This window comes from Trichoplusia ni, chromosome 6 (genome assembly GCF_003590095.1).
Source record: "Trichoplusia ni isolate ovarian cell line Hi5 chromosome 6, tn1, whole genome shotgun sequence".
NCBI classification, from domain to species: Eukaryota; Metazoa; Arthropoda; class Insecta; order Lepidoptera; family Noctuidae; genus Trichoplusia; species Trichoplusia ni.
In genome coordinates this window covers 16,958,890-16,985,824 of record NC_039483.1, presented here as the reverse complement: position 1 = coordinate 16,985,824, position 26,935 = coordinate 16,958,890, and the positions used below count along the sequence as shown (strand labels likewise).

The window sequence follows — 26,935 nt, the reverse complement described above, 5'->3', positions numbered from 1 at the left end:
CGTGGACAGAAATAAAGTTAAAGATATCTATTGTTGCATTAGGAGTGAGACAGAACGGTAATGATTTTATTAGAAACTAGCTGTTGCCCGCGACTTCGTCCGCATGGTTAGAAGATGCTTCTGATGATAAGTTAGGAATTTTTGAACGAAAGCCCTCGCAGATTAATATTTTTCCCCGTTTTTGCCACATTTTCCATTGTATCTACGCTCCTATTAGTTGCAGCGTGATGTTATATAGCCTAAAAACTTCCTCGATTAAATGGTCTACAGCACACAAACACAAACAAACTCTTCAGCTTTGTAGCTTTATATATTAGTATAAAGTATAGATATAGATTAGAATGTTGCAGTAAAAGTGCATTAATGTTAAATAAGTAAAGCAAATAACAATTATCAAATTTGATTGAGTCGTAAACACTTCAATTAGCTATTTGGCAATACCGGTTGTATGACGCATAGAATTTGATTATTGCTAATTTAACGGGTCTCTTTTCAAACTAATAAACCTATTTTTATAATTGGCACAAAATAGTACGCATTTTTTTGCTTATAAGGTTCAAAGTTCAATGCGCAAGATAAAATCATGCCATAATATCTTGTCTGCCTATTTGTTCTGTCGTGGTCGGGTGGGAATTATCGGCTATATAAAGCACTAAGGTCTCGATTAACAAAACATCAACACGACGGTCAAAAATCGACTTTAATAAAGAGGATATATGATTTATTATTGTAATACGGATTTCGAGACAAGTTCAAAAGAAACAGGTACAATTCTTTCAGAGCATATTCCAGGTAAGCCTTAGTAAAGGTACTTGTGTGACGCCATCAGTGTGAGATGTCCCGTAGCGCGTGTTCCCGCGCGTGTGCGACATGTCTCGTCCTGCGGGCTCGCTCGCGTGCCTCGCGTTGCGTCCGCGCACGCAGTCGCACTGTGGCCGCGTCTTGTACACATTTTCTAAAGGCTCCTGGAATATAATCGACAAATTTATATTGTTAATTAGGTGCCGTGTGGGTAATTATAATTATCAGCGCTTACTACTTAGCAAAAGCAACTGTAGTACCTAAGTGTTACCGTGAAAAAGCTCGCTTTTACTATTTTAATGGTACCTACATAGTTACTATTGACTTGTCCGATCCATTGTTCAATTTCAAAATCTTAATAGATTGAACTGAGAACAGATCTCAGCAGCAAGGATCTTCAGGATCAAGGCCTTATGACATAAAAAAGAACCTTAAGTAGGTACAGTTCTATCAATGAAAGCAAATCGTTTTTTTTCCTACGGGTTGTACACATTGTGATTTACTAGTTCTGTATCGTGCAGGGAATTATAGTATTTAACTAACAAGTCATAGATCATATCAGCTTACCAACAGTATCCCAGCACTTGATAATGTCTGACGGTAGCTGAGTATTGTTATAGCAGTCGATGACGTCCTGCTTGCAGTCGGCACATATCGGCTCGACGCTCACCATGTTGGAGGTCCGCATCTCGATGCGGTTCGCTATCGCGTTCAGATCGTCTACTGTTATCCTGTAAAAGATCCTCGATATAAGATATTATGTATAATTTTTTACTCTTTGGAATTGGTTGAAAGCTAGCCTTTATAACGTACATATATGTATAAGTGAGAATGACTGATATCAGCTCATTTATTGTCATTAAATATCAAAGAGATAAAACATAATTGCTAGAACCCTTTTTTACCAGGAGAAAATTACAGTGGACGTTCCCAGGGTAAAAATCCATCCTCATAAACTTTCTTTAAAAGGGTCAGGTAGGACTCTTATAAGCTAAAAGTGCTAAAACCATTGGATTGCTTTACCCTTCCCTAAGCACTCTGGTGCAAACACGTGAGATCACGGGGACACCCGACAAACTCCCACAATCCCACATTTCCCTTGATCAGTGTATAGGTACAGTAGGTTACCCGCATCTCTCTGAATGACTTTCATCCATGCATTTGAGTTTCTCTATATAAATCTTGTCCCTGAAGTCTCCGCGAGGTGTTGGCTGAGTGATCGCTGCGGCCGCGCCACCTGCCAGAGTTGCATCTTCTACTAATCTCTCCACCTGCGTAAAAAGAGAACAAGATAATTTATGGGAGGGACAGAGAGAGAGAGAGAACAAAATGTCGTGACACTTCGGTACAAAGAAATGATATTAAGGAGACGGACTTTGATAATGAATAATTAGGTAGACATAATTGTGATTAGATCATCCGCACTTAATGCTCAGTTGCTATTCCATCCGTTTGAAAGAGTTAACCCAAATTGAACTTTATTGTTTTCGCATTAAGATTCAATGGAATACCATTTTATTTGATATGTTAATGTGATGATCCTCGACGTCATCCTCTGGCTCCGTGGAGGTTGCCTTCGGTCGCTGGAAGTGCGTCGCTCGTACTGATTGTGCGGCACCCATTTTGATGAATAGGGTACCCTGGTAAAAAACAATAAAATACTGTAGCAAGGAGGTATGTAAAAGCTAGGACGGTGGCAAATGATGCAAGGCAGATATAAAGAATTTATACGACCGCACCGAAATATCGCGGGAAACGTTGCACAGCGGTTCAGGTTTAGTCAGTAAGTCTGAGTCTACCCGCTTCCTCCGCATAAGGAGAATACACGAGAGATCACAGAGATCACTTAATTTATTTTAAAAAATAGGGGGTCTACCACGAATAAAAAAGATGCGGCATTTCGCTTCCCAGCAGTTGCGGTATGCCTCAGTGAGCAATGTGATGAGAAACAATGTGCCAATTCACTTTATTTTCTAATACATTGTCGCTTCGCTCTGCAAAGGCTTTTGCTCGTTTCGTTCGATAATTAATATGGTAATGCTACACGTTACGAGTACCTACTTATTTATATAGCAAGGAGGATAAGTTCCTACTCGGCAGGGGGATGATAAAAATATAACTATATAGGAAAAGTATTCCTACACTTCATTATAAGAAAGTCAACAAGCTATGGAAAGATGATCCCGGAACAACAATACAACGTTAAAAAAGCCCAGTCACGCCTGTTTTAAACCTGTCAATTAAATTCTGTATTCTCGTTCCACAGCAATTTGCACAAAGAAAAAGAACAATCTACGCGTCGACGGCTCAAAATATTGTGAATTAATTTTACAGGTAAATGGAAGGTTTAAATGACCGTGCATAGTTAACGTCCAATAATACAAGTGTCACTTATAATATATGCAAGACAATTACATGATTTATACTGGCATCTAGCGTTTAGAATATATCAGAGTTCCGGGTTCGTTAGTGAATTATTATCCCTATGAATGCGAATATATATAACTGAATTATATTTTTATTAATATTAAAAAGCTGAAGAGTTTAATTGATTGTTGGAACGTGCTAATCTCGAGGAATACTAGCCCCGATAAAAAAAAATATTTCTGTGGTAGATACCTCAATTATTGACGAAGGCTATAGGATACATTATTATATCTTAGCGTTCTGTCTATCTGAGCAGAGAAGCAGAGCATACTTTATTGCCATTTTATGAAAATCTGGCAGTTTGCTTCTAAACGCTACAACTAGCTGTTCACCAGACTAATCATAAGGATGAAGGAATCGTGGGTTTACAAAATAATCTAAATATTTAAAAAAAAGTATGTAGGTCGTAAAGTTGTTTCATTGTGTTTTTGTATCTGTGACTTGGTAATTTCAAGCACCTACGTTGTTGAAATTTACATGGATGAAATAGGTAAGGTTATTCAAAATTTGCAAAGAAAGCCATTAAAATTCCGGTAACTTGACAACAACCTTTATTTTATTGCCTTCAAATCTACTACAATATTGTTTTTATTTAAATTCGACAGTTATAAAAATCACAGGTGCGTTTTATGCCGTATAATTTTAATACGATACCTATTTTCACGTATCCAACCTATTCACATAATTTGACCTCAAACAAATGTCACGATACATCACTATGACGGTTCAAAAAACCACAGGTTTTCCGCGAAATTGAGCTGGGCCCCAATTCGGCTATCTACAATACCAATAAATGGAAATTGAATTGAATTTCCACTATTCGTATTATTCCAATTGAATTGAGTGTGAGTTTTCCGACCCGTACTGAATTTCCAATTATTGTGTTGGAAAAATGTTTAAAATAATACGAATAGTGCCAATTTAATCTGATTTCAATTCTTTCATCAGTATTGTAGATAGCAGAATTGGGGCCTCGGGGCCTAACATCACGTCATTAAGTGAAATCACAGTTGTGTAAGCGAGATAGCACAATACACAGCGTAGAGCGGCGTCTCTCTCTCTCACAGCTTGCTTTAAGAGATGGTGATGATCTGACAGCCTTAAGGAAGTAGCTGTTCTTGTGAAATCCCATAGGAAATGTTAATGTTGAGGTTTTAAGTAAATACCCCGGTACGTAGTATCACAACTTCCAAAATATATGAATACTTATCTGCTTACCTATCAGGTTAATGAGTCATTTTAAACTGACTAAATTATGTCGCGTCATGATCTAATTTCGGTTTCCTGACGCTTTAATAGACTAATAATAACGTAAGGTTCTAGGAAAATTATTTGAATAATCAATTATTATAATATTAAGTAGGTAAGTATCATCTACTTATGATAATTTTGTGATTTTCGGAATTGAATACTTGTCACTATATAAATGAATTTAAAATTAACTTAATTATTTGTCACCTCACGAATTTCTGACAGTGCTTTAACTTGTTTGTTATTTCTAGTATTTATTACTACAGCGGCAATAGAAATTAAACTGTCTAGTTAGGACGGTTCCTGAGGTACACAGGACCGCCCGGTGACGAACGGATGGGAGACGGAGAGTCAGATAAATGATAGACGTGAGATGGAAAGACAACTGTGACTCATTAATAGGGTTCTGTTGATATTCTTTGGGGTAGCAACCCTCTAAGCATTGTTACTTCTAAGGATATTTTGTTGCTTACATACTGTTTTCAGACGACCCTCTCTCTTTCCCAGCCGAAGAAAAGAAAAAACTAGAGTTAAACATAGTCAACAGGTACGTCATCAAAAAAACTGTCACCAAACCATATTAATCTTTCTAATTTATGCGCACGGCTTCCGCCGCACATTCGCTGCGCGTACGCATCGACCCTGAACTTTGGCGATCGCCGGCGCCCATATAATTGGCGTACGAATCCAGTATGCCGGTCACGATTATACGTAGAATAGGTTATGAGAAAAATCTATAGGAATTGTTAATATTGATTGATGACTTACTTAATTTACTACGCGAACTTTTGTTCTCTTTGGGCTGCCTCAGTTTTTTAAAGTTTGGGTTAATGGATTAGAGCGTATGTATAATAATAAATTGGATGAGTTCATTAGTTTTTAATTAAAATAAGGATGGACTATTAGTGTAAAACAGCAAAGGTTGAGAGGTGCTTTTAGCTCCAGGACAAGATAATCATCAACAGACGGAATAGACGAGGGAGAGTTCTTTCTGAGCTTATTTGTACGAAACCATGTCGCGAGTCCAACCCGCATTTATCCGATTATTGTTTGAATCTTTGGAGACTAAACGTTATTAACTAACTAACCGAAGAGGTACACAAAAAACCATCAGAAATGAAATTGACAACTGAGTATTCTGGTCCAGAATATTCCAGTCAAAATACGGTCACCGAAAGACTATATTTTCCAGCTGAGAGGTATTAAAGGCCGGTATAATCTGCTCTCCTTGGGTTTGCAGACGAACCAGCACGATTCCTCTATACTTTCTTTTTTTGCTACACCTGCGGACTTCCGTGGTTTCTCCTTGTAGCGACATAAAGGTTTTGAAGTTAGTCGCGTGTGACGTTAGCCACACACACAACACATCATATGGACTCTTGAACTGTTAAACGTACTTAGTAAAGTGCAACCTAACTCCCAATACCCCGTACCAATATTTTGAGGCGAGCCGATATTTGAGTCAAGTGCGATGTACCCTTGAAGATGATCAAGCATGCGTAATTTAAAAAAATATGATGTTGTTTGTTATTTCGAGACATCCTTATCCATACATGACCAATCCATAGGGGATTACAAACATGATCCTATTTCACACTATTGTTATTTAGTTTAGTAGATTAGATTTGAACGTGACAACCTTGAACTTTAGCAGAAGCTGAGCTACCATCCGATGTAATAACTATAGGTGATAGAATAGGGTTGTCACATCAATCACTGCAAAAATAGCTGCTTAGTCACTTTTTCAATGTTTCTTAAGCTCTTCTTTATTCTTAATAGCACGGATAGCCGAGTGGTTGAACTCACCAAGCCAAACCCACTGTGCGCGTCGTGTCGCGGGTTCGATCCCCGCGTAGGACAAGCATTGAGCTACTTGTTCTGAGTCTGGGTGTCATTGCGCATGTGATTTGTATGTTTGTAAATCACCTCGCGACACAAGGAATCAAGTTCCTTACTGCGGAAGTCTTTTAAAAAATGAATACAAAAGACAATCGAATTTGAACTCGTATTAGGTAATTTATTTCAAATGTTTTAAGTATAAATATAATATAATATAATATATCCTGGGACAACTCACACACGGTTATCTGATCCCAAGCTAAGCAGAGCTTGTGTTATGGTAACCAGACAACTGATAAACTTACTTATATATTTCTAAATACATACATATTATAGATAAATTACACCCAGACACCGGAACAAATGATCATGCTCATCACACAACTTTTGTCCTGGGCGGGAATCGAACCCACGACCCCTGGTACAGCAGTCAGGGTCACTAACCACTAGACCAACAGGCCCGTCAACAATAATTTAGCATTATCATTATTTATAAGAAAAGATGAGGAAAGTTTGAGGCGGGTGAGAAGTAGAGGCCAACCTTACGTCGTAAATCCTTTGACCACGACACAATATTCACGATTAATGTTTTTGTGACTAAACAATATTAGATTCTAAGATAGATCATATTTCATGAAGATGTATTTTAGCCGCAGGGTGCCATATTGAACAATAGGCAGGACATTGACCCTTAGTTCCATAGAATAGTAATATGTTTGGTTATGTGACCTATAATATATATTTTTTACGTTGCAGTCATTTATTTTGAATTGTGAAATAAAATAAATTCGGTTCAACATTGGCGTTTCTTTTTGTGGCTCTTCTTAATTAAGGATGCCAATTCAGTTAAAAATTAGAAAAATAAATTGAACTGACTTTACCTAAGATGGACTCGTGTCAATTTTGTGACGGCATCTATGACCATAATGTACAAACAAATACTCCTTTAAAGCCTGTAGGTAAATTCGTCATTATAAATAAATAAAACCAAGTAATGATCATAAAGTTATCAAATTAAGGTCTCATAATAATTATTTATATTTTTATAACAATAGCATCATGTCCATTTTTTATAACACTACTAGCTGACCCAGCAAACGTTGTTTTGCCGATTTCTTTTTCTAGTTGTATGTATTTTTTAATGTTACATTGTGTGGGCAACACTTGTCACTTAGGGGTATGAAAAATAGATGTTGTCCTATTCTCGGACCATTTTATACAAAAATTCATAAGAATCGGTCGAACCGTTTCGGAGGAGTACGGTAACTAACATCGTGACACGGGAATTTTATATATTAGAAGAAGATATTTAAGAAACAAGAAAATAAAACGGTTTAGGCAATTTGATCGGAACATTATACTAATACGAGAGACCATTCGAAACCTCTCGATATTTAAATTGGTCCTTTATTTATGTTTATTTTATTTATGTAAATATTGACATTAGGTTGAAGTTAAGGTGAATTTAAATCGATGAATGAAGATACCTCAACATCTTCGATTACGGGGATGTACATGACAAATGATTTCCAAAACAAATTTCTAAAATTCTTTTTAAGTTTCCGTCAAAATAAACCTGCATAAAATTTAATTAAAGCTATAACTCCTTTTGAATCTCATTCGCACTGGCAAAAAGCTTATTTCAAAAACTCCTTTTTGTACACCCAAACGTAAACTGGCTTACCTTTATAAAGAAGTAAATAAAAGGAACAAAAACTTATAACCCTAAAAAAATCGTTTTGAAAACGAATAAATCCCTTGTAAACATTACAAAATAAAAGAAGGACCGTTTAGAGCAAATTAAAAATAGCACAAGTATCAACCTACGTGAGTGTAATAGGTTAAGGCCCTTGTTATAGGTGTTATTAAAAATAGCAAAGACTTGAAAAACAAAATAATAGTTAGGCATTTGTTTTTCCTTTTTGTAACCTCAAGATGTGTACCTATTGTATCACCTTAAAGTTGAAGTGTCAATGTACTCCGTTTCAAGTTCTAGGTCACATGGGTTCTTCACTAAAGGTGTCATAAATTCAGATAAATCTAGAAAAAGACAGAAGTCAGCTGAACACAATTTGAGGGAAAAAGAAATTGATACGTTTTGTGTATAAAAACTTACTGAAATAAGAGCTTCTTACGGGGCAATTTTCAACAGTCGTCCTAACTTAAACTCAACCCAGTTAAGGAAAAACCATCCAAAAAATTTTGAAAAAGCATAAAATATGCAAGGGTTAAAATTACTACAACAATTGGGTGTTTTCCAGCTTTGATCTTTTTTATAGGGACGTTAACGTAAATTGACAAAACTATCGTTTTTTAAATTAAAAAATGCAATAGAAATCTCCATATTATTTAATATATATGCACATTATTTATCGCAGAACTTAAAGTTAACTATGCATGAAATCCCCATTCATTATTATTAACACCAGACGATGCGAAACTGCATTCTTAATAAAAAGATGTCGCCGACAGTTTAACACGAAACCATTTTACACCTACCCGGATATCGGATCTCAAAGTTTTCGAATTCCTAGGTTTAAAAAATAATAGAGCAGTTACATCTACTGAATATGACCTATAATTAAACTCCTTAAGAAACATGCCTCCACTTTAGTACATCGCGTCCTCTCATCTATAACTGCAGTAGTGTAACTATAAGAGTAGGGTATCTAGACCTTAATTTACAAGTATTGGTACGAAGAAGAGCAGTGCGTGCCATGTGTCAGCGATCATACGGCTCTAGCAAGGGCAAGGATGGAACCGGTGTGTTTTCTGTCCAAATTAGACATATTCCAATGACTAATTTCGGCGCAGGTAAATGATCATTAATCTTTAACCCAATGAACTATAATAAAGGTGCTACGCTATATATTATCTACTATCCTGTCGATCGTATTTATCAAGCGGGTTAGGAAATTCTATTTCCATTTCAGTTTTCAGAAAATATCACAAGGTTTTTCTTCACTAAACTGTCAGTGGAACCAATTAAAAGTCATATTTTTTATCCATTTAGGATTTCACTCATGCCTGCAAATGGTTTAGATCTGTTTTATTGTTCAGTCCCAAAATGATACTATCTGTCCAAACCAAGATGACGTAGTAGTCAGTATTATATAAGCGTAATAAAAAAATTGATCAAGGGTCAGACTGCTAGTACCAACTCGATCGAAACAGAAATCGATTCTACCAGGAATTAACTCACAATTAATGTGCAATTATAAGGGCCGAAAGGGTTCGTAAAGTTTGAGATCCACGGCTCTCGGTAACATCAGAGTAAAATAATTTCTTCCTTATTTTGTGATTCACTTCGATGGCTGATTTATCTTACGAAAACGCAAGCACTTTAATTATAATTATGACATCAGGGCTTTATTTTCATACGCGGAACTTTGATAGTTTTGTTGCAGGTTTCTTTTTATTGTTTATTAATTATCTTATGTTGATCATTAATGTTAAAATTCCAAAAACTGTCCGCATACATTTTTATTTGGGTTTATAATTTGAGACATTTTTATTACCTCTTATTTTGAGTTTACTGACAAAATCAATACATTTAAAAGAGTTTAATTGAACGAACCTTCAAAAAACAATTATATTATTATGAAATTTTGTAAAACGATTTGGAAGATTTTTCTTTCTAGAATGATTCTTCGATTGAAATTTAACATGTTTAAACATTAAATAATATTGAAAATACGCCATAACCTTTGATTTAATGGCTATAACTTATAAAAAGGGTTTCACTGTATTCAAGTTATTTTTTTTTTACGTGCCATTGCGGATATAAAAGTCGAATTTATCATACAGAATAAGAGATTATAGCAATATGGGATAAAAGAGATGTAAGTTATTGGCAAGCTCAATAACATCTGAGTCATTCAAACATATTGATTTTCATCGGAAACTGATACTTCTGAGATAATTCTTATGAAATCAACCATTTTTGTTGTTAGGACAATCTAACACAATTTTTGTATTACATATTTATTTTAGCACTTAAAGTTCCTAATGCGATTGTTATGCATACATATTTCAATGTAATTTTATTTGTATTTTTAGTTATTATATCGCATTTTTATGCCACAACTTGATGAAATATTATCTCGGTCTATATTAAGCCATACCAATGATACGAACTTAATATATGTACATCTAAGAATTAGTATCTCTACACGAATCCAAATTAACTGGACTGACACGTCGAAATTTGAACTCGAAAAAAAAGACTAAACGAACACAAGAAACATGACTAGTTCTCAGCACGTCATACATCGCTGCGTACAAAACAAAATAGTGAAGACATCGTCAGATATTCGTACAAAAACATCGATGGATGTGAAACGAAGGTCAAATGTCGCGAAGATGAGTTTCAGAACGAGTTTGGCTGGAGGGGGGAGCGTGATGACGTCAGAGGAGGCTGCGACGGCGTATATAGGAGATGCGCAGGCGCAACTGACGGTTGTATATTTGAATTGTGTGACAACTGAGTTATAGTGATCGTTGAAAATGCTAAGATTCGTGTTAGTCGCTGCAGTGGTGAGTAAACCTTGGAAAAGTATTTTGTTTTGCGATTTCAGGCATTTTCATACAAAAATGGATAGGTAGTTTTCTTGAAAAATTGTTTATGTTACACCTTAATTACTATAATTAAAATTCAAATAAACGAAACTGGTAAATTTAGATCGTGATCTAATCTTATGGAGCTCTTGACGATAAATAATATCTTAACCTTTTTTTAAAGATTTTGGTAGTTGTTTCGGACGTAATTAAAAATTAAATCTTTAACTGTAATGTTTGTATAAGAATAACTCTATTCTGCCTTACAGCTGAAACATTATGATTTATTATGTATGTTTATAAGTGTCAGATCGACGTCAAATGATAAATGAATAGAACCTTCGTGGTGGGCGGTACGTCGCCATACCGTCTACAATGTGGTTCCAATTAGCTTCAATTCATAAATTATGTTGTTATTACGACATAAGGTTAGTTTTCACTGGACGAACTTGAAGTATAATTTAATTAAATATTGAATGACAAGGCATGGAATGGTGAATCTTGTCGCTGTTGTTTTGATTGAAGTAAAACTTATTTTTATATTTAAAGATTAAAAAGATTAAAGAAACTATCAACTTTACAAACATAATTAAATATTGAGATTTAAGATTTGTTTCCTTAGTTAAAGAATGAAATAATGTTCCACACCTATGACAAAAATACATAATTAAAATAATACAGGGTCCCTAGAATAGTGAGCTAGGCTTTATTTAGGGGCCTCTCTAAACCTTTATAAATATGTACGAGTGTATGTCACTGAACTCATCCTAAACTGCTGGACCGATCTGAATGTTTTTTTTTGTATGCATTTGGGGAGTGATCTGGATGGTTTGGATTCTGATGGATAGTCTGCAGGGCAAAATGAATTTTCGTATTTGCTTCTTTACATATCTATATTTTGAAACATACATACCTGATAAATAATTCTAACTAAACAATAAATTAATACTGATTTTTACAGAATTAAAATAATATCTCGTTGCTTGGAAAAACACACCTTAAATTAAGAGAGATCAATGTCTTACTATTATTCTTGCCAAGAATAATTTGATTGTTTTACGAACCTTAACTAAGTATAAAAAATATGCAAAACACGTGGTAAGTAACGTGATATTCTTGATCAAGGAAAATTAATTTCCATGTCAATTAGGATTATTATTAATTAGTGTTTTGTGATGATCTTACTTTGTGTGGATATTAGGTCAAGTGCGAATAGTATTAGATATATGAGTATTATTGCCCACAAGTGGACGCTAAAAGAGGCTAGTAAAGAGTAAAGATAATAGAAATAAGTCTGTATAACTGTTATCTCTAATAATAATATTTTTCGATCCTTTTAATAATGTATGACGTTCTTGAAAGTACATTTGGAACTTCGAAAATTAAGGAACAAGCAGAAGATAATAAGCACTTATTCATACAAGAAAACTGACCGGAAATTACTAGTACTTTTATCATCTTTAATAAGGTGCTAATGAAGCAAATATTTAATATAAATTTCAGTGTCACGGCTAATATCGAAATATTTGTATAAATTGACAACGTGTGAATTTTTAGAAAAACTTGTACGAATGCGTTTGTGATATCTAAAAGACCTTGGAGCATACATTTAGGAAAACCCAAATCGGTCAAATATTTTAATGAGATTTTTGGCAAGGTCGAGATAAGTAAGAGAAATAATTTGATTTAAAGCATTATTAAACCCCTGTTTTTGTTCCTATATTCCTTTTCAGGGTAGTTACGTATTATATACATATAATGTACGAAATAACTCTGGTTAGCTCAAAAAATGATATATAGGTAAAAGTAATTATACATACTGTACATCGTACTTAAAGAATAAATGATTTCATGAGAATACAAATATCTTAAACTATTATAATAGAGCTACTTATTTCATTAATAAAATATAACTGTTAATGAGCGACAATACTTTTACAAATTAGTTCTAATAAATATACTCTAAAGTACCTACATAATATATCTAAATCTTCGCCACTTTTGTTGCAGTTTGTTTCTTACTTACGTCTTTACAAGCACCGTAACCCAGGGTTAAAGCATCGCTCAATAAGCGGACAAAATAATCAACTGATTTAATGAAACTGTCTTTAATCAAATGTAAAACTTTTATAATTTATTTTATAATCTCAATAATTAAACTTTTTCTTTAGTGTGACATTTTTTAGTATTTATATCTTAAAAGACAGAACGCCAGCAACGTTCCATAGACGAGGAACAAGCATATTAAAACCGCTACGCCCATAGGAATATCTCAGTAATTGTTAGTTTAAGACAATCATGATCTTCCACGCCGGATACTCATTTCGATGCACCGATGCGCACACGCACGCTGCAGGCAAAACAGTTTTGTTTGTGGCATGACATTAAATCATTAGATAGTCGAATACAGAACATTTTATATTTAAATATAGGGCTTTTGAAGAAATATTATCGACAGTTGTTCGTGAGTGAATAGTGGACTTGGATCTACGTTTGTTTATTAAATACGTAGCTTTAACACTGGGCTTCAGTTGGTATCCGAATTTTTACAAAATAGTGTATTTGTAAAGGCTTTAGTCATTTTTGAATCGAGGAATAAGTCTTTAACCACGTCTTAAAGTAAAATAGTTTTAGGTGTGAAAGAGAGATGCCTGTATAGCTTGATTTACGTGCTGTTACATTTGCACTAATGCAAAAATATTACTGTAAGACGTGATACCAGGCCCCCTTAGTACGCAGTTCTAGGAAATATATCAAAAATAAAATCCAACAATTCTACTTCGATACTACACCGATTTATACTAGAAAATAATAGTCTACGTACCTGAAAATTATTTTTTCAAAACAATAAGGCAACTATAGATTTATTTCACAGTAATTTTGTTCGGATTTCTGACATTTTTGTTAGTGATAGGTGTTCAATGTGACACTTAGGTGGGTCGATCAAAAAGTTCTGAAACGTGTTAAAACTTCTTTCAGAAAAAGACCTAATAATCGAAAGCAGAAAACTTACAATTCGTCAAATAAATATCGGAATAACGTAATTATAATAGAACTAGTGACCATTTAAAAACATTAATAAATACATTTGTAATTTTTAGATAAAAATAATACGTAGGTAATAAATATTGTCATCGGAGTCGATTAGGTATTCGAGAACGTGACATATTTATATAATAAAATAAAAGTAAAACATTTTAAATTAAAATAAATGTTGGTCAAACAAAGTGACCTTGGCACTAGTCGTAATAGACGACAAGTTCTATAAAATACTACTTTTTTTTCTCATATTTTATCGATCTATACTTTTGATACAATTAATTTTATACTTAATAAGTAATTTCCTTGAAAACGTGATTTTATTTCATACATTTTGTAAGTAATCGCACGACGTTTGCTTCTGGACTCTCTCAAGACAAAACAGTCTGTAGCAGTCTTTTGAATAATCAGTCTTTGCATATCAAAGACTTCTATGGCCTCATATTCGAAGATACTTTTTAGCCATACCGTACCATTTCTCATATCTTCAAATGCGTTCACAAACAAACGCACATAGCTGTTACCAATCACTAAAACATTCGGTTTGCGGCTCACCGCTCCAGCCGTAAATATAACAAATACTTGCAAATAACTGCTAAAACAATCTACGTTTCCTTAATTTTAAAGGCAAAGACTCATACCCATTGTAGTCAAACATGTTTTTACATAAAACAAGTTGTTTTGTTTTAAATACAAGTGTCGAAGACTCGTTAACGCTAATAACAGATGTTTGACTGGTAAAGACGAATAAATAGTTTCTTTGTGTTCAAGTTTCCGGACAAAAACTATGGTTTGTCGCGTTGTTTGTTTCAAGATGCACACGCTGTAATTTAATAAAGAAAACATGAAGGAAAAATCGTAGCTATGAATTTAAGAACGAATTTTTTACGACTTGTTTATTATAAAATGACAACATTTTTATTCCTTGTTTATGACATATGTTCATGTGCAGCGGAATTTTAAATTAAATATAAAATAGTTTATCTAAAATATTTAAGCTTCAGACGGGAATCGAACTTCTAACTGAAGCTTGATAAGACATGATATTTGTAAATATTTAAATACGTATTTCGTGCAGGTATCAAGTGGAATTTCGCCTTTATCAGCTTGTAGAAATACTCGTGACTTACAGGTGCAAAAACCACCAAACTAATTAATACTTCGACAAAAGCCTCTTCAAAGTCAAAGGTCATTTATGTTAATATTATTATAACAACATTAGCAAAACACGAATTTAACATTACACAAATAAATTATAGAGTACACAATAAAATATGAACATCAATCAATATTGGGGATATCCGTATTAATAAATTAATTATAAATATTAGTCATGCAAAAAATACTATGGGTATTTGAGTATCTGTTACTGAACATCACTGTTATTCATGTAGTTTGTAAAAAAGTGTTATCTTGTAGAGTTGTGACGGCTTCCGCGATTAGCAAAGAGTCTCTTTAGTCATTCTTTTTCTTATTTTTTGTGCACCACCTCTTTACTGATTTGATAACAAAATGATATTCGACAAGATCTGTGCAAAATTAGTATTTTATTCTTGAAATATCAAGGTATACACAAACAATACCATTTATATCAATAGCACTAAAATACGTTCTCTGCTGCTGTAGTTTTAAAATTGATTAAAATTAAAGACTTATTTGATTATTGTAACCCATGTTAATAAAATACTCTTTTGGAAAACTTTTGTGGATCACACATAATCTTATACCTGATACGCGGAGATCGAACCCGCGATACGTCGCGCACAATGACTCTGGCGTTCGCATTTACCACTCGGCTTTTAGGGTGTTATTTTCTCGAATTTTGGCGACAATTTAGCCGATACTTCATTTTTAAACGATTTCTGCGCTACGAAAGTTAATCCTTATATCGCGGGGGCTTACAAATATTCTTGTCATATTCTCAAACACACCCAGTCTTGAACGGGTCCTTTGTTATTAGTGTGTATTAGCTCCGTTCCTATGACACTAGAATATTAGGCACACTACCTGTTTCCTAGACTATTATCGCAGATTATGCAAGTGACATTCATATTTCAGTCTGCCAATCAAAATAGAATACAACACAAGGTCTTGCAGTCATTGAAAATGAGAATAATTTAAAATAATATGAAAACTTGTTGCTCAAATGGTCTGTTTATTTTCCGTAAATAACACAGCTTCCTAATGTGATGGTTTAAGAAGCGACGCAATAAGATCTTCCTAGTAACTTTGTACTGCGTTGAATTCTTGCTTATGTCTATTACATATTAGGATATCATCTTCAGTGTTTTATTCTAGAATTTGACTGTTTTAATTTTCATTAGCAATCGGATTAAAGTGAAATTTACAACTGTAAATTTGAGTTTGGAAGTGTAAGTGTACAACTTACCTTAAACGGTGGGGCATTTTTTATAAAATGTGGTAAAAATTTGTTTCCTCTTTTTATGGGTTGTTTATTATTTTACTGAGTTATAATGTTGGACTCAACTTGATTTTTTATTTATCACTTAAGTCCTTACCTTGTTAAGTATACTTAAGAAACGTGTGCGTATTCTGCTCAAGCGTTAACCATCTTTTACACGACACTCAAAACTGCCATAAATATAATCCTTTAAGGACAAGTCCTTTAAGTATTTTTACAAGGAAAACTTCATTTGTTTTTATAGGCGCATATTTTTAATGTTGAAATGATAAGCGAAGCGCAATAACTCAATGTTTATTCATATTCATGAGTTCAATGCCTGTAACATGAACTCAAGCAGAGCTATTGATGTTGTGGGAGTGAGACACCGCTACGTATTGTAATGCCCCGTCGCATCTATAGTAAAATTGCTGTTTAAAGAGATCTTAGTGCAGGGATTGGTTCTAGTGACCTTCGTAAGAAACTTGAAGCATTTTGATTTGTCTCCGCTCTAATGGGTCCCACTGAGCTCCCTCCTGAGATCTCTTCAAGACCCATTTAGAACAAAAATACTTGATCCTTAACAAGTTCAAGTTACCTATAAGCAATTCCCCGCTTCTCAATCCGCTGTGCTCATAGCCATACATCTCGATTGCATTACATCCAAGTTCACGGCTACAAACCAGTTTCTGTACAAACAGACGCGCTGTGATTTAGTAGTTTTTATATAACCTTTCTTAAGTTACGTCACGTCTCCCAAATTAAACTTGTTGTGGGTTACGTGTGACTCGCTCCAGGCAATTGGGAAGAATATTTGAAGATGCATGATGCAATTTGTGTGCATCGTTTGTGTAATATGCTTAGATTTTTCCCCTAAAGAGGATAAGAAGAAGATTATATCTGGGTTCAAAGAAATAAGCACGCATGAAAAACGTGATATAGTAAATATACTACACATAAGCTTAGTTATATTGATTATTATTTAGCATAATTTGAAATATATTTAAATTACAGAAAGGTCAGTAGTGACATTCGTGACTCAATTTATGTAAATATCGTTTATTTAGAAAAATCTTCTACAACTATTTATACTTAGAAAAAAATGTCCTTAGCCAAAAATAAATTAGAAAATCCTACATTGTGATGGCGAATAATATTAATGACAGTCAAAAGCAATAAATTTTACCAAAACTGAATAAATAAATTAATGATATCGATTGCAAAGTAAAGAAATTAATAGTATCCATTATTTACACTAAGATATTAATAAATATTAAATTACTATGACATGCTTAGATCATCACTAAGTAACTAATCATAAATCAATCATTGTTTTTACTATGTGAACAATATTAAGCATGCACGTTTTGCTCACGTGTATCTTAAGATGAATCATACTAACTTAATTGCAACAAAAAAGGTTTTTTAACAGTACTATGCAGTTAGACAGAGCGTAGACTTTGCCAACTTTTTTATACAGACTGTATGGGATCCAAATGCTGAGCAAAGACCTTTCCTTTTTCCTGAAATTCATTTTTTCTTTTACTACTTTACCTGGTTTTCAAAAAAGAAGAAAATTTAAGAGACGTATGTATATTAGTGAAAAACCATACCGAAATGATTTCATTTCTGTCTAATAAACTTCATCTGCTTAAGTTACCCATAAGCAATTCAATGAACTGACGAAGTAGGTTGTTAAAGCCTTTTTTTTTGGTAAGGCGGGGGAATTCTTGTGGACCCCACTCCCTCGGGGGAGGAAATGGGTAGTGTCAGACTTTTACTGACTAAACCTGAACCGCCGTGCTACGTCATCCGCGTTTTTGTGTCGGTGTATGGCAAAGCGTTGCAATCCTTCATACACAGGTTGTTAAAGCCTGCGCTTAGGCTAAACATAAAGATTAATTCAAAAACGACACTCCAAAACATTTCAAGTTTTTATTTTTATTTCCATTTCTTCTTGTTTTATAAACCAGGACGTACCTCCACGTCACAAACATCTATAAATTCTTGATTAATGAACATGCGTAGTAGTCTCTTGTTTTTGCAGTAGTAGCAACATTGGCAAACATTTAATTACGGATCGGACTTCCTCATCCGACCTTTGTGGTTATATCAAGTTATGCCTTGACCATCTGCTTTATTTATTACGCTTTTATGATTTTAGTTACATCATTTTACAATGATAGGAGGTTTCTGTAGTAACTATAGGTAGTAGTTTAATGACGGAGAGTTATTTTTGTTATTGCTATAAATTCAGGAACTATTGATTCGAATTCAAAAAGTGTTTTTAAGGTTAGATTGTTCGATTATCAAGGGAGGCAAAGATCTATTGGGGCCGAAAGTATGTGGGTAAAACCGAGCGGTCAGCTAGTCTAGGTGTCGCGAGTTTGACTCGATTTTGACTGGTTTTCTCACTTCAGAACTGTATCTAATTACTGACTTATGTCATCGTCAGAAGGTCTCATATCACCAGTGTAAGTCCAATCCTGCAAATCTATGTAAATGTAAATTTGAATATAGGTACAAAAAACCACTTAAGATGTCATCCACATTCCCAATAGATTCATATTAACTCCCGGATGAGAAAACAAATAGAAGGCTGCGTCATTTCGAACATTATCATATTGATGTGAAAAAATAGCACGATATGCAACGCGTGTCATGTACCTACACGATCGTATCAGTCGTGAACGTCAATCTGCATAAACCGCAATCTATGCGATCTACGCAAAAAGTATCTTTAATTAGTACTTAATTGTTTCTATTTATAACTAAGTACGTAGTCATTATTTGGGAATTTACGTTAGTGCAATTACTGGTTTTTGCGTTAAAAGCTTTATAGTATTGTAAAGGCGTATCACCAAAGAGGTTTAATTCTTTAAATGTCTGTCTTCCAAATTCAAACGCATTCTATGCTTCAATCAGAAAAGAAAAATGAAACAGAGATGCGAAATAAAGAAAGAGACCTGCAGCGGTCGTAAACAGTTAGGAAGATAGGCAAACTCTACTAGACTAAATAATAATAAAAATTGTGTGTTTAGTAGTCCAAGCATCAAAAACCAAGCCCATATATAGGTTTAAGACCCTATAAGCTATAGATACAACCGTTTAACTTGTCACGTAATATCGTGATTTCGCACTTGGACTTAAACCTTTTTTCGTGTCATCATTATAAACGGTATTGCTTTTTTTTCAAAGGTGTAATTATGTTGATTGGTGTTTTTCTGATAAATATGAAAATAATTATGTGAAATACGAACTTCGTGACGTACTATGAGAATGAAGAACATCACACTACTTAATACTAAAAGTTCTAAGTCGACAAAAGCGCAACACTTTTTTACCTTTCCATGAAAAACTCGGGACTTTTAATTTTCCAAGTCAGCCCAGGGAGCCTAAAACCATATTTTTTTCCGTATGATAAATCATCTAATGAATCCTCTTGCTTTGGGAGGAGCGGACGAGGAAAGTCACACTTTTACTAACTGAAACCTACCCTTGTTTCTTTCTTCCCATGGTCTTTGTGTATCGGAGCCGCGGCACGCCTTTTGGACAAGTATGATGCAACAGCAGTCGTCAAAGGGAGACAAACCTCTACACAATCCACCTATCTATGTCCATGTCTAATTTCCCCAAGTGCGAAGGTCTAAAGAAAGAAGAAGTATACACTGAAAAACTTTCGTGTTTATAATATTAATGGGATTTAGGAACCGGGCACCTGTTTTGCAACCAATGATAAGGTCACAAAAGTTAATTATAATTGTTATTGTGTATATTAACGACCTCTTGTTTACTATAAGAATAAAAAATAAATAATAATAGTAATTTAAATCAGTAAAAAACTAACAACAAACAATGCGTCACACATGAAGTCAGAACTAAATCTGTTTTAACAAAATAACAAACAATTTTGTAAAGGCAAATTGAATATATTAAATTTTATTAATTTGCGTTTTTATATGACTAATTTTAATACGGTCTTATGCCTTTGAGTTTTGTAAAAGACGTAGGTCCTTCCAATACGAGCTTACTTATATCTCCCCAAATCCCTAAAACTCTCCTTGTAAAGTCATAACTTATTATGATAAAAACTTGGTACAAAATAGTCTGGTCTGGACAAAGGTCAAACACGCCATTAATTTTATAGACAACAATTAAATAGGGGTCCATCATTACATCTTATAGTAACACTGCAGTTTTGTGATAGCAGACGTAGAAGCGAGAGGTCACTCTACAGTCTACGCACTGTTTTGCTTTCACAACTGCAATAAGAAAACTTCATTATCCTCCTAATGAAGTTTAAGTTCGGAAGAATACTGAGATATTGAGTATTTTACGATAACAATATTAGCATGAATGCGCCATAGATTTAACATAATGGTTTCAAGGCTTGCTCTGAGGAGGTATTAATTTCTATATGCATCGTTTACTTTTATTATTCTGTGACAAGGCTACCGCGTTTATTTTTAATCATAGAGTATTCTCATCACGCGCTCTGAGAATTGAATACTGGAACTATTTTTTTCTTCCTTCGAGTTTTAGTATAATACAATTCGTGTATGTTTTTTAGGTTTCCCAGATTTTGGTTAGTTGATTAAGAATGGCAAAATGCAATTAAACTTTTTTATCTTACTAGCATAATGTGATTAGCTAATATCTTTATAAACTTTTTGTGTTATTGATCGGTACTCTTAAATTATAACTATTGAAGTAAATAAGTAAAAAAACATACGGGTCGAATCGAGAACCTCCTCCTTTTTGAAGTCGGTTAAAAAATGTAATTTTAATAATTATTACCCATTGAAAATATCATGCGAGAAAAACAGTCCATTCAAAATCATAATGAGTGGATTATGTATGCAAAAAATATGTTACTTGGACTTTAAAATAGAGTCATCCATAGAACACAACAAAATATGACTAGCCATAGTGGTGTTTATCTTGTTCCCGTACCATGCGGCTTTACAGAATTCTTGTCTTTGAACAAGTGAGATGGCATTCTACACTGTATAGCTGCATCTCGCTTACACAATTCAAAGAGTTGTGCTTTCTGAGCATAGGAAGAGCACTCATCATATTTTAAATAGGGTCAATATTATACTACAAATATTAGATTATTTTTACTAATTACGTTAAAGATAAATAAATAATATTCAAAGGAGAACAATAAATAAATGATTAAAATGAATACTACTTTACGATTTCCTGTGATACAAAGAAAATACATAATAAAACCATTAATGATAATTAAAACAGCTTTTCTAATTTAAAATGATTAAAAATTCATAAATTTATCAACAAAACATCCTGTATGCATATGGACACGTGTTTAAATCAGACGTAGTACCTAATATATTCCGTACATAGTATTATTATAATTACAAAGATATTTATTCGTCTTATTAGTCCAGTGAATCTTCTCATACCGAGTTAAATCGTCAGTGTCAATAACGTGTGACGTCATTTTGCTTGTTAATGTACTGTCAGCAGCAAAAGCCTTAAAGTTTGTATATAATAATGAGATTGGTGTTTGCGACACTAATGCTGATGATAACTTAACGTTTCTCTCTCAATTTAAAGACTCATTATAAAAAAAAAATCGGGAATTAAAACTATTTGATACTTCATGTAAAAAATAGTAAAATCAATATTAATATAGTAAATAATAATAAATTAGTAGAAAATCTGACTTTTACTCAAAGGTTATTTTATAGAAATACTTCTAACGCAGATAAATATTCTTTGATCGATAAAAATGAGATTTTTTCAAGATAGAATAATACTTAACAGACGATTTAGTATGCGACTGTGCACCGGTCAGTGTGAATTATGTTAAGGCCATGTAAATAATATTGGTCATTCATGTTAGCTGCATACTGCTCATATTTTACTGGGTTTTCCAGAGTTTGCATTATTGAATGTTTATTATAATATTCTTTTGGAGGTTGAAGAGATATCGGTAGCTTAAATATTTACGTGACACCTCGTGCTAAGAGGGGCTTTAGCTACGAAAAAACAAAGACATGTTACTACTACGCTTTAATAATAACATAGACTAAGTGTCAAATAGACTATAGTATTGATTTTTTATCTTGTTTTATTTACGGGTTTTTTTCTGTTTAGAAAATTTCACCCCGATGATTTTTACAAATATTTTTTTGAAAATTAACACCACTAGATCTTACTAAGAATCACCAAAAAAGCTGTCGTTCAATTTGTAAAACGTCACCAAGTTTTGAGAATTAGAAACTTGATTCAATGATGGTTTTCCAGTAATGTACATATCTACGTCAACTTTAAAATAAACACCAAATCATCTAATATACATAAGAGTGTCCGGTTGTGAATGAATTGACCTCTAAACCCGTCGATGAGTCAGAGTACCTTATTATTTTGGGATCATCTCGAAACAGCCTTGAAACAGTTGAATATCCTGGTCAAGATATATTGTTATTAGATGATGATGAAATAATACCACCTTAACATAATTGTTGGTCTGTAGATTCTGTAGTTTACGATTTTCGTTTTTCCTCACGTGGAATTCACAGTGAGGTTTTAGTTATGAATTTGCAGATAGTTTACCGAATTCGGAAGTTTTAAAATAGATTCGGAATCGTTTTCAATATTTACTAAAAGTGACGCAAACTTAATCATGGAGATAATTTAAGAGCCTTCTTCAATTTTCATAGGTAGTCCCTTATTTTCACAATTTAGGGCAACCGAAACCAAAATAAAACTCGCTATAATTCTAAATAAATTGCACCAAAAAACATGAAACTAATCATTTATTTTCTGCTTTACAGGTGGCGATCGCGTCAAGCGCGCCCCAAAACAACTTCATCTTCAAGAACGACATCACGCCTGAGGAGGCGCAGCAGTACCTCAAGTCACTGCCCTTCACCTCACCATCGCTGTCTGGACGCACCGCTGTCTTGCCACTAGTAAGCCTAAACCTAATTATGAAGAAAATTGAACCGTTTTAAAGGCCAATAATATGTAGCTTGAAGAAGCAACTAAGAATCAGATTTAAGCGTAGCACTTTAGTTGAAAACAACGATTAATTGGTTAAAAAAAAAGTACCGGTCGGTTCTGACGGCATAGATCTATAACGAAATTAAAATTATCAAAATATACACGAGAATTTTCCAATATATTAATACTCATGATACTGTATACTGATAGGCAGTTATTTGGGTCATGTGGGTTTGACAGGACTAAGCAAAAGACAGGGTTTGGTTGATGAAACATATTAGTAACAGGATCTTACTTTTCTTTATTTCCAGGTCCGTTACGATGACCCTAGGTTTCGTGCAGCTGACGCTGGCCCAACCCTCGGCCACTACTGGAAGAATGGACAGGAGATCCAGAATACAGACGACTACGTTGAAGAGGTAGGTCCTTAATCCACAAATATTCGTATAAAACAGTTCCAGAAAGTTTTAAAAAAGTAGAAAATTGTGCGAGTTTATTGTATAAACGTGTGGTGATAATCCAAATCTTTGATCAAAATGGACTTGAATATCTATATCGTCATCCAAAATAGACTTCACTTTAGTAGCACCAAGTTCAACAGATTTATTCAAAGTTATTTTTCCTTCTAATAACCTGTTATTATCTATTTTTTTAGGTCTACAACGCCGCCCAGTACCACGGCCAGGACGGTCTAGGTCAATACGCCTATGGATACGAAACCCCCGAATCTTCGAAGGTTGAAAACCGTGAAGGCTCCGGTGTTGTGTCTGGATCCTACGTCTACAAGGCTGGAAGCAGCAACGATCTTATTAAGGTATTATTCTTATAAAAAGTGAATTTGATAAAAAATATCTTTATACCTATCTTACCGGATAGAGCCAATATTTTTTTTATCAGGTTTGTTAGTATCAGGTTTATTAAGATCCTTGTTATAAAAAACACGAAATGACTTATCGATATTTTTATTTCTAAAATCATCACTGACGTTGACTTGTGCAGTTTCCATTATAATCTTTTTAGCATAGAGCAAGGACGATAATATTATTTCAGCGTTCACGACCAACCATATTAGAAGTGTAGTACTTATATTTAGAGCTGATTAATTTTCTCGTTATGCCCAAATTGTGCGGTAGTCAATATTTGACAAGTCTAGAAATATACGCATCGTCTAAAATCATCATATTTGCATCTAGATAAAACAAATATTATGTCTGACACGAAATAGCACTAGTTAGCACCTTGAAATATAACACCCAAATATTGGTATCGGATGGCATTTCCAATGCTTGTTTTTTTCTTTAGCGTTGTTATTTTTAGGCTTCATTCATATGAACATGGACTAGCCAAACAAAATTCGTATGAGTTTCTTAGGCAGTTGGTAATTTTCAAAATCGATTTGGTTTTGCCCTTTATTTTTGCCATTTTCATTAGTCTCGTTGCAAACAACTCCTGGTAGCTTATCAAATTAATTGTTTCAAGGTCCGTTACTGGGCTGACAGCGAAGGCTTCCACCAAGAAGACAACATCCCCAAGGTTGAGCTGAAGCCCGCTGAAGAGACTCCCGCCCTTAGGGAAGCTCGTCTTGCTTTCGAGAAGGCATGGAAAGAGGCAGCTGAAGCCAACTCCAAAGCCCCTACCGTTCCACCACCGGCAGGAAACTACAACAATAACTACAAGTAAGACTTATTGTGATCTTAGTTCCCATTCGGACCGAATTAGATCAATAACATTTATGGAATTACTTGAAGTGTCATTTTCATAAATTGAAAATTTGCTATTCGTAACAATCGTAACTATTTGTATGCTCTGTCACAGTGAAATCAGTTTTTAATTGGCTATTACTGCCATATCCTCTAAACATCATTTAAGAATTTATTAAACTTGTTGAATGTGTGTATGGATGTGAATTTATTAAGCAGTCCTAAGTATTTTCTGAATTCGTCGCAATATATTTTCTGCATCTTCATTGGTCAAATAACGGTACACATATTCGCAAATTAATTAGTATAGCTCAATGACATCAATATTTACGAACTATTTTCTTTTTCCAGCCAATACCAGCCCTACGAAGCCCAGGCTTCTGAATTGAACGGTGTCGTAGTATCTGCGGAACAGCCTCGTGAAGGCAAGAACCTCGCTTACGCGCAAGCTCAAAACGGTGCCTACAACCAGGGAGGCCAACAGTACGGCCAGCAACAACAGTTCGGTCAACAACAGCAGTATGGTCAGCAGCAGCAACAGCCACAATATGGTCAACAGCAGCAGCAGCAGCAGTACGGTCAACAGAAACAGTACGGTCAGCAGGAAACTGAGGAAGGCAAATATGAAGAGCCGGAACCAACCGTAAGTGTTGTTGTATTTCTTTTTAAAGCTTATTCTCGGAAAATAATCTCAGTACAAGTTTTTTGTCATCTTGCGGCACTTTAAAGGTACCGACTTTCGAAGTGCTGGATGTTGTTGCACAGTGACCCTACGTTAAGACTTCATACTTTAGATAAGAAGTGCCCTATTTATCTTAAGGGGTCTTAAGTTAACCAACGACTGAAGAATAGTTCAAAAAATTTATGATATTTGTCATTATTCTTGAATATCTTGTTTCCAGGGTCCCCCTCACGGATTCTTCTACAGCTTCACCTACCCGGTCTCCATCATCGTCCCCAAGAAGGACCTGAATGCTGACGGCTACCCAGTTGATCACGACACCGTTGGCGTTAACGGCCAATAAGCAATACCCAACTGACACTTCTGAACAAAACTTTATTTTGATACTAATGTTTTGTCCAAAAGTGTGTTACGGCCAGAAAGTTTTGATGAGACCTAAACCACAACTCAACATTTTGGTTTAGAATTTCGAGTGCAATGAGCATCAATTTCGTTTTTATTCACTTTACCAGTAAAAGTGCAGACCATTTTAGATCGTAACTGGTACAAAACTTTCTAGTCTTTCTATGTGTTTCGCCTATTAATAGTTCAATGGGTTGAAACCAAAATCGGCCATCAAGATATTAGTTTTATTGCCCCTTAGCTTGCTGATAGTCTAATGAGGCAGTTTGTATGACACCCGTGACATAATTACGGGTGCACTATATGTTTTGTCGTTAGATTATCGGCTTGTATTGTAAGTGTTGCCATTTTAGGAGCGAGTTTATTGCACCGCCTTTTAGTCCGAAGTAGGTTTAGTTTTGAAAGTAATATTAATGATTTGTAGTTTTGTTTGTTCAAATATTTTTATAACTACTTTGGATTAATGAAAATTCTAGCAGCTTGGTTGCAGTTTGAAAGTGTAACCATATTTTTATAAAATTAAATCAATTAATACCAATTCTGTCACCTCTGGTTATACTCTTGAACTCAGCCTTTTTAAAGTTAAGATTTGTTACCATAACGTCTTAGGTTTAATGTAAAATATGTAATGTTTAATTATATGTTTAATTATGTAAGGCCTCAGTAAAACAGCAATTTGTAATGATTATTTCTTAATAATAAACCATTTTGCATACATGAATTCTTTTTCTACATCCCTATACCTCTTAATTTCGTGCTAGCAGTTTAGACGAGTAAACGATATTCAATATTAGTTAATTAATTATGACACTTATTGGTCAAGCCAACTAAGAAAAAATTTAATAATATTTCTAATAATCTTTC

At 34.2% G+C, this 26,935-nt stretch overlaps 2 protein-coding genes across 2 annotated transcripts; one reads left to right on the top strand and one right to left on the bottom strand.

Annotated features, from left to right (window-relative positions):
- Nucleotides 1–682: 682 nt before the first annotated feature.
- On the bottom strand, nt 683–13,912 carry LOC113495322. Its single transcript, XM_026873994.1, has 5 exons — nt 13,700–13,912; nt 2,313–2,441; nt 1,930–2,072; nt 1,369–1,532; nt 683–965 (listed from the first exon to the last, which is right to left on the bottom strand). Exons 2-5 carry the CDS (start codon nt 2,421–2,423, stop codon nt 826–828), a joined length of 558 nt encoding a protein of 185 aa, XP_026729795.1. The 5' UTR covers nt 2,424–2,441; nt 13,700–13,912; the 3' UTR covers nt 683–825.
- Nucleotides 10,707–26,788, top strand: LOC113495321 (RNA polymerase II degradation factor 1-like). Its single transcript, XM_026873993.1, has 7 exons — nt 10,707–10,854; nt 23,119–23,256; nt 23,599–23,706; nt 23,943–24,101; nt 24,767–24,963; nt 25,339–25,630; nt 25,890–26,788. Exons 1-7 carry the CDS (start codon nt 10,825–10,827, stop codon nt 26,010–26,012), a joined length of 1,047 nt encoding a protein of 348 aa, XP_026729794.1. The 5' UTR covers nt 10,707–10,824; the 3' UTR covers nt 26,013–26,788.
- The last annotated feature ends 147 nt before the right edge of the window (nt 26,789–26,935 follow it).